General features: G+C 54.9%; 3 protein-coding genes across 3 annotated transcripts; 2 read left to right on the forward strand and 1 right to left on the reverse strand.

The window, feature by feature from the left end:
* Window positions 1-1,014: 1,014 nt before the first annotated feature.
* Window positions 1,015-2,861, reverse strand: BZA05DRAFT_216247 (uncharacterized protein). Its single transcript, XM_051479656.1, has one exon. It carries the CDS (start codon window positions 2,570-2,572, stop codon window positions 1,382-1,384), a length of 1,191 nt encoding a protein of 396 aa, XP_051341932.1. The 5' UTR covers window positions 2,573-2,861; the 3' UTR covers window positions 1,015-1,381.
* A 3,280-nt stretch (window positions 2,862-6,141) lies between these two features.
* Window positions 6,142-7,217, forward strand: BZA05DRAFT_216278 (uncharacterized protein). The gene is made up of 2 exons (XM_051479657.1): window positions 6,142-6,289; window positions 6,356-7,217. Exon 2 carries the CDS (start codon window positions 6,521-6,523, stop codon window positions 7,130-7,132), a length of 612 nt encoding a protein of 203 aa, XP_051341933.1. The 5' UTR covers window positions 6,142-6,289; window positions 6,356-6,520; the 3' UTR covers window positions 7,133-7,217.
* A 348-nt stretch (window positions 7,218-7,565) lies between these two features.
* Window positions 7,566-7,935, forward strand: BZA05DRAFT_389449 (uncharacterized protein). Its single transcript, XM_051482777.1, has one exon. The coding sequence runs from the start codon at window positions 7,585-7,587 to the stop codon at window positions 7,798-7,800; it is 216 nt and encodes a 71-aa protein (XP_051341934.1). The 5' UTR covers window positions 7,566-7,584; the 3' UTR covers window positions 7,801-7,935.
* The last annotated feature ends 788 nt before the right edge of the window (window positions 7,936-8,723 follow it).

The following is an 8,723-nucleotide window of genomic DNA, read 5'->3' on the forward strand; positions in this document are numbered from 1 at the left end:
CCCCTCCTCCATTTGCGAAACAACTCTACTCCACTATATTTTAGCCGACCCGACCCATTCGGCACTATTCTCCCCCCTCCCCCGGGACGCTCCAAGGGGACAAGGCGAGGTTAAACAGACTTCTAGAAACCGGCAGAACAAACGCCTATGTACTCTAGGTAAAAGGCTAGAAGGTTAAAAGGTTAGAACATTAGACCCCATGGCATGGCCCTTCCCACCCACTTCCCACTTCCCTCCCGCCCACCCACTGGCCAAAAGGACCCGAGCACCAAGCACCGAGCGGAGGCTCATCTCGATCCACCGAGCCCCAAGTCTATCCGACTGATGATGGTATTCCGTGGGCCGTGGTTGGGGTAAATGAGTCCTCGGCTCCTCGGCGCTTTACATGATTTCCGCAGTGGGGTCAGGTAATCACATGCCATCACTCGCACATTGTGTTTAGCGATCGTGCCTGCTTGGGCGGCAGAATGAGCGCTCGCAAGATTAGGTTCTTCTTCCGAGTCTTCCACGCTTGCGCTACTATAACCAGCCATGGTCTTTTGAAACATTGGATCCCTGAGAGTCCGTGAGCTTGGGGCTCTGCTGATCATTGTAGGCTCCACAAGGCTTTGTCATGGCGACTACGCCGGGTTCCGCCTTGCTTCGTAGGTAAATACACGGTAGGCATCTGCACTCCATCACTCCTTTCAAAATCGCAACCTCGTCCTTAATTCCGACAATATTGGCATCACTCGTTCGATTGCGGTTGCAGTTGCTCCGACGTTTGTATGTACTATGTACTGGTATCAATGTATCATGCTCTTTCCGCGACGACGCTCCTCGGGGTGGGGATCTAACGGAGGTGGAGCCTCGCCGAGTCTGTACTATAGTGTGCCGAAATACTGCCCGCCCCGTAGGTGGGTGGCTGGGCTGGGCAAGCTTCGGTCTAGGTATACTATAGTAAACCTGGCATCGCTCGGCCTCGTCGTGAAACGCGGGAGCCGGATGACCGAACGGAACGGGCAGCTGTTAGCTCGTAGTTGTCCCGACCCGTCGCACCAACTGCGGCCTCGTCGCCGAGGTTGTATGTAGACTTGCTTGGTGGTACATACGCGGGGTTGAGTGCGAGTTGAGTTGAGGCGGGCGCCTTGAAATGTACTATAAGCACGACGGGGCGTCTTCCCCGCGTCTCCCGCCTTTGAGTGCGGGGGCCGGTGGTCGCGATGCCCCCTGCTGCTTTCCTCGCCGGCACGGTTTTGCATCTCCTCCATCGGTCACCGGTGTAGGGCCGCCATTGACGTAAGCAGAGCCGGATGAAACGACCAGCGCTCGTCGCACAGCACGTCGCACGCAGCACGCAGCACGCCGTTGCACCGCAGCGAGCAGCGAACACAGAGGGGCATCATGCCCAGCATGTACAGACGCGGCGGACACAGCACACCACACCACAGCACAGATCGAGTCGTTTCTCGCCACCGAATGGACGGTTGGAAACAGCCTCACACACCCGTCCGTCCGCGAAACCGGCTAACTCCCTCCCCCCTCTCTTCTTTGACATCGATATCGTGGCTTGCGCTGTGCAATGTTTGTTTCCGCTTCCCCCCCCTCTCTCTCTGCCGACCGACATGGAACAGGCTTTGTTTGTCCTGCGATGCTGCGTGGCAATATCGTCACCGAGACAGACCCTGCAGCTCCTCCATCCATCCTCCATCACCCATCCATCCAGCCATCCATCCCCCGCATCCGTGCAGATGAGCAAGGGTTTGTCCGTAGCCCGGTGCGGCCAATGCGTAGCATATACACAGAGTATGTACATACCATAGGTAGTTTCTGCCGCATCCGACCGGCCGTTGTACATACGTGAGTGCGTATGTGTATAGAGTAGGTAGCATAGAGTAGCATATAGTAGTGGCGAGTGTGCTGTGCAGTGATTCCAATCCGCGCGGGGTGTGCATGTGCAATGAATTTGCAGGACCGGGCAGAAGTCGCATCCCGAACGAATATCATGGGGCATTGTTGCTGTTGTTATTATTATTATTATTATTATTATTATTATTATTATTTTTGGCAATTCCGCGGGAAGTCTGTCTGGCTCGCTCGCTCGATGGGGATCAGATCGAGTCATGGTGGGAACACGACACGACACGATATGGCCAACTGAACTGTGAGCTGAGCACATAGCGAAACGGGAATTCGAATGGCGGCAACACCAGCACCAGCAGCATCTAACGTTCGATATAGATGCCGTCTGCCGTGCCGGACGATCGCCCATCCACCCATCCACCCATCCACCCATCCGTCCCGTCCATCCATCGTCACGGAAGCAACCGGTAGCTTTTGTAGACGGCGAACGAACGAACGCACGAACGAGCGAACGAAAGACTGCATCCGTCCGGGAATTCTGTATCCCGTTGTATATCTCTATATATTTTTGTTTTGCTGGGTAGCCGCCCGGAGCGCGTCGTCGTGGTCGTCGTGGTCGTCGTGGTCGTGGCCGGCCTTCGTCCTGCGCTCTTGCCCGCCGCCGCTGCAACAGTGGTTCCACCGACCGCCCGTGCCGTAAGACCCAGCATCTTGTGAATGTGGCCTCCATGCACAAACGCGGGGGGAGGAGCTCGACCACATCTTTTCCCCGCCACCCGTGCGGACCAGACGATGCTCGATCGAACCGTAGAGCATACGGTGCTACTCAGTCATCCATCCAACAATAGCATGCAACGCAACGCAGTCCTGTATATTACCGTCCTGTACCGTCCTATCATCCTGTGGCCGCGCTGACTCGACTCGACCGACAGTGGACAGTGGACAGTAGACACTGCAGCATGTGAAGGGAAAGGGAAAGGGAGAAAAGCTAGTCACCTAGTTAAGGACAGGCGGGCCGCCGGTTATATGTCTGGTCTGTCTGTCCCGGCCGCGCACGCACACGACGCACACACACAGACCGCGGCCGATGCGGACGTCTTTGCAATCCGTTGAAAAGAATATTCCCGGAGTGGCTAATTTGCTGGCTGCTATGGTAGGTAAGCAGGAGGTAGGTAAGTCCTTAGGTTCCTAGGTATGGGATGAGGGAAATGTGCATGCGCATGCGCCGATGTGGATGTGCTCCTCGGCAGGTGTAGAGCACCGGCAACTATGTAGGTAGAGTACCTAGAGGAAAGTTTAGCCTGCGGTCTCAAGGTTCCGGATTCAGTTCAGTCCAGGCGCGCATCGCAGCAACAACAATAACAACAACAACACGGGTAAGTATGATACCGGTACATGTGTATAGTAAATACAACCATGACCTGCCACCCAGTGCACCCACGGAGTTCGGACAAGCCTCCATGCTCTAGAGTGCAGGCCCATGGCGCGGAAGCGGGGGTGCCGCAGAGGGTTCGATCCGACTCCGTTCGTTGTTTCGTTCGCTCGTCCGGTGGTTGTCCGGTTCGTACGTACTGGTCAGGGCACAGGGCACAGGGCACAAGCACAGGGCCGCAGCTGTAGTCTGCAGTCTGCAGACGATCCGGCCTAGGTACCTATTGAAGCACTGGGGACGGAGAGGACCCTCAGGCAACTTTTATAATAGATGAAAGACCGATTGTATTTGAGAAGAGAAAGACGATAATGCAAGAAAAGGGCCATCTGTGTTCTTCAGGTGATCCTCAAGAACCTCGCGAGTTGAATAGCGAGATCAGGACAAACAACGATGGAAAGCAATGAAAGCAATGATAGCAATGATGAGCAACGATGATGAACAGACAAAGCAACCGGTCGACAAAATAAACAAGAGCTCTCCGAACGTTTGGCTCCACCAAATTTAGTCTAGCCAGGTCGGCGAAATTTCCCCGCTCGTGCGTCAGCCATGCCCGCTCTCAACGTGCTCTCAAATCGAATGACAACAACTATCTCCGCCCTCGGTCACACCCCCAACGCAGCTGGTCTCAACAGGTCCCAGTCTGTTCACAGCTTCTTGGCCATCGGTCTCACCCAGGTCTGTAGCTCCGAGTTGAAACGGACGCGTCAAGGCGTCGTTTTCGCTGGGTCCCACACTATTGACGTTTGCTGCCCGCTCGTTTCGCTGGCTGGCGAGAGACCCAAAAACGGTGAGGAACAAAAACGTGATCAATTGGACAACAAAGTGATGATCTGATGAGGGCCGGAGACCGACGAGAGGAATAACAGAAATAGTGGTAGCAGAAACAAATGAACGTTGAACGACCGCATCGAGTCTGCATCAGGTCCCACCAGGTCTCAATAAGGTCTCCTCTCTTCGACGCTCATCGATGACGCCAAGCCGTCTCTGCCTCCGCGCCCCTCACTGGCTGGCTGGCTGGCCGTCGGCGTCACCGAGCGAGAAACAGAGCGTTCAACGCCAACAGCAGCCTTGTGGAAGCAAGCGGTCGGCCCAGCTCGTCAGTTTTTATACCCACATCACTCGTCAACGGTCAACCTAAGTACTCGGGTGTAAGGGTAAGTGCTGCCTCACTAGGTTTTCCCCCATACAACTTAGCGTTTTTCCGCCATACAGCTTAGTCACAGCCACTCACGCATCTCATTGTATCTGGCTTAGTGCAATCCTAATATAGACTAGTGCTTATAATTCGTAATGGTGGTGAGGCACCACTTATTGGCAGCTCCTGGTACAGTACATAGCCGCCGCCGCTACTCTATTCTGCTCTATGTATTGTACTCTGCTCTATTCCATCTAAACGTTCCACCCCTTGCGAGTTTGCTGAGGGAAAGGGGGGGGGGGGGGGGTTTCAAGCTTCCAGGCTTCCAGAACCACTCCAGGATGGACTCGGACTATGGTTGTGGTGAGGGGTGCGAAGGAAGAGGCGGCTTGGAACCATCGGAGAGAGGAGACCTGGTTGAGTCCTTGAATTTGGGGGGAGAGGCCCTGATGGGACCTGATGGGACCTGTGTGTTATGGAGGTAGGACCCGACGCAGGTTTGATGCGGTCGTTAAACGGTGAACTATTTTTTTCTCTTGTCACTGGTTATTTCTGATCTTCCTGTCCGTCTTGCTTTCTTCTCATCATCATCATCATCACCATACTACATAGACCTCTCTTCAATTGATCACGTTTTCGTCTCTCCGGTTTTTGGATCTCTCACTACCTACACTCTAATACCGTACCGTATCCCGCGAACCAATCGTCACCGGCACGAAACATTCGAAACCCGCGGGACCATGGCACAGAAGGGGGTGGGGTGCACCGGGGGGAGGTTTCGAATTACAGGATCTCCTCCAGATAGCCGGGGGGGCTGCTGCTGCTGCCCCGCGATATCCTGCCAGCCAGAAACACCATCGATCATCACAGCTACGGTACATACTCAAGCTAGCCGATCGGGGAGCGTGTTCTGCGACGCTGCGACAGTGCGGCGGCACGATGTGATGGGTATGTAGGGCCAAAATTGCAACCAGAAAGGAAAAAGAAGCAAAGAAACCCCCCCCCCTTCCTTCCGTCCTTCCTTCCTTCCTCTGGCCGAGGGGGGCGGTTCCTTCGCTTACGTGTCTCGGGCCTCGCCTCCGTTTATCGAGATCACATACAAAACTCAACCGACCCTGATTTTCCAACAGCTGCTGCACGACATGCGTTCTCGAATCGAATCGGTGGGGTGGGTGTGTCAACTACTACTATCTAACTAACAACCTAGTACCTAACGGCATGAAGGGCTACGGATGCCCGATTCGGACGCGAGAGAGGGCACCATAGAGTTCGGTAGATGATGAATCCCCGTCCCTTCGGATGTCGGTTCTGAATGCGTTCTTTGCGTTCTCTGCCCTCTGGGGTTTGTCATCGTCCGACACCGCGGAAGGGGGGGTTTGGCGGAGAAAGAGAAGGGGACGGACAGACAGACGTGTGTGCGGCTACCGCGTGCCGAGCACCGTTCGGTGCCCAACAGAACGCAGAGTGGGTAGATAGATAGGTAGTGCTGATGGAATCCCGGCTGAAAGAAAAGAGGAGAGTGGGTGGTGGGTGGTGGGTGGTGCATAGTGACGTACGCATTATTATTTTTGCTAGAACACGCAGTGACGGAGCACCAGTGTTTCGGTCCGGCCTTTCCTTTCCTTTTGGCGAGGGACGATTGGCTCGCCACGATATGGTACTCAAGAATTGTGGACCGGCCAGCTGAACTTCAACTGGAGCGGATCGGTGTCTCTTCCCCAATCGAGGAACTGATGATTCGCGAAAAACTGCTTCCTGCTGCTGCTGCTTTACCGACGATGGATGCCTCCCTCGCTTCCAGTCGCTTCAATGCATGCAAAAAAAAGCAAAAAAGCAAAAAAATAAAAAGGAAGCGTGAGTACCATACTCTACTCCTAGTGGTATGCTCCACTCTAATTACTTTGCATGGAGGAAGTACTTAGCTAACTACCATTCACCATGGCCAGCAGCAGCAGCAGTCAGCAGCAGCAGTCAGCAGCGGCCCCACGATGCAGACAGGTATTAAGATGTCCCCTATCCAAGGAGGCCAACAGCAACGACAGCACGCGTCGGGTTAAATCCAAACACTTCCCCGAGCTTGCGCCCACTCCTGTTGATTTGCCCGTCCGTTGATGGTGAAGGAAGGGGAGCGCGTGCTTTCCTGCCTGCTGGAGTTGGGCTGCCCATGCGACCATGCGACATGCGACATGCGACACTGTACCGGAAGGCGCCGGTGTTTGTTCGGTGGGTCGGGCGTTCGTTCGGTCGTTCGTTTGGTCGTTCTTTCAGGTGCGATGGGTGCGATGAGGGTTTCGAAGATACGCATGGAGGAGGAGGAGGAGGAGGAAAGTGGTCTCATGCTTCGCGCTGCCGTCTACTCCGTGACTTGTGCGAGTACATACGACGGTGGCTACGTCCTCGGCGATGGTAAACTTCACGGCATTGCACCCTCCCCATCATGTGGCTGTCGTCAGCGCTTCGCCGCTCGGGGCACCTCGATGCACGGCCACGGCAGGGATGCAGAGACGAGGGGAAGCAGCAACCGGAGTGGGTGCATGTGGTGGTGGTGGCGGTGGTGGTGCGTTGGCTGGCTGGCTGGCCGGCGATGGCCATGTACCATACCTACTCTACGGTACTCTACATGTTCTACTCTACGGGGTGGGCAGCGGAGACGGGCGATGGGCGGTCAGTCAGTCGGTCAGTACATGGTTGGTCTCACGGTCAGATCACCGAAAATAAAATAAAAAGGCCGGCAGATTTTTAATCTCTTCTCTTCCAACGGAACCAACGGGGAGGGGGGAGGGGGGCGCACCACTCGCTTCGGACATCTTCGGCTATGCTTCCAGCATAAAGTGTGATTTACTCTACCCAAGTATGTACTCTACATACTCGACATAAGCATCTCGGTTGAAATTATACGAGTGGAAGGTAGGAAGGCAGGAAGGAGGGAAGGAGGGAGAGGTAAGTGATTATGTATGTAGGAGGAAGGTAGGAAGATAAAGGGGAGGGCGGCAGGCAGGGCAGGGCAGGTAGGAGGATAACTATGGAACAATATATCTGCGGAGCGGCAATAATACTTCGATCTCGCCAAACGACGGTACATGCGTATCGATCATGCGCGGCCCTCCATCCACCATCCATCCACCATCTATCCATCCTCTCTCTCCCCTGGATCTGGGGACTTTGGCGATGAGTAATGCGGTGGGGCGCGGACTGGATCCGGATCCTCGAGCTGGTGGTAGGTATGGTATGGTATGGTATGGTACATACCTGGTACCCACCCACCTCCCTCGTCTCGTCTCCTCCCGTTCCCACCCCCGAATCGATGTGTGCTGATGATGATGATGATGAGGGTGTGAGCGAGGGAGGGTGGGAGCGAGGGAGTACGGGCAGCTGCTCGAGGCAACTCTAATAAAAATCCCGCGCGCGTTTGCCCTGGAGACGAGGATTTCGGATCCGACCGCAGCCCCCAGGGCCCACACTGGCAGCGGGATCCGGATCCCCGACAGCTATTGCCGCTCTCACTCGCTGCCGTGGGGGACGAGGGGAATATTCGAAACTTCAGCAAGTGCAAGTGGGTTCGAACGCTCATCTCGCATTCCTCGTCGTCGGAGCTGGATGGATATCCTCCCCACCCTCCCCTTTCCTCACGGGCGGCAAAGTCATTGATTGGTCGACGTTGGCCGGTGTGTGATTTTGACTGTTTATTTTTATTTTTATTGTCATTATTGTCATTATTATTGTTATTATTGTTATTATTATTGTCATTTCTACCGCTGCCCCCAGTTTCCGCGAAGGAGGTGTGGTCTGGCTGGCATAATCGACTAGGGGGGGTGGATGGCTGTCATGGCCAATCCCTTCCAGAAGGTTTCCTCTTCACGACTAGGAAGGAACGAAAGCCTCAGCCAAGGCCAGCCGACTCGCCTCGCAGGGAAGCTTTCGCGAGGCAGACACTGGGCGCCTCCCTCAGTACTCTACATACTTTTAGATGGGGGGAGGGTTTTCGGATCCAACCATGCCGGTTTGGCGGGGGGTGCGAGACTGCCAACAGGAAGGAAGGAAAGGACTCTCTCGGACGTCGGTACAGCTGGTGCTCAGTGGGAGTGAACGCCAGATGGCTCAAGACGGAGGTCGTATGGAGGGTGTATGCAACGGCAAATGGGTGAGGCACGAATGGGTACGGTGTGGTGTGGGGGTGCAAGTGCGAAGCCACGAACGTCCGTCGAGAAAACTGCTTCGAGAAAACTGCTTCGAGGGATTTCCGGAATCGCAGAGCAAAAATAATAGAGCGGAACCGAAGAAAAAACACATTAACTTTTCCAGAGCGATACGGAA

This window comes from Tricharina praecox, assembly GCF_024521635.1.
Source record: "Tricharina praecox strain CBS 144465 chromosome Unknown BZA05scaffold_5, whole genome shotgun sequence".
Taxonomy (NCBI): domain Eukaryota; kingdom Fungi; phylum Ascomycota; class Pezizomycetes; order Pezizales; family Pyronemataceae; genus Tricharina; species Tricharina praecox.

Bases quoted from the DNA above. Each gene is read 5' to 3' on its own strand.
- BZA05DRAFT_389449 (XM_051482777.1), top strand. From the start codon at position 7,585: ATGCGGTGGGGCGCGGACTGGATCCGGATCCTCGAGCTGGTGGTAGGT.
- BZA05DRAFT_216278 (XM_051479657.1), top strand. From the start codon at position 6,521: ATGGTGAAGGAAGGGGAGCGCGTGCTTTCCTGCCTGCTGGAGTTGGGC.
- BZA05DRAFT_216247 (XM_051479656.1), bottom strand. From the start codon at position 2,572: ATGGAGGCCACATTCACAAGATGCTGGGTCTTACGGCACGGGCGGTCG.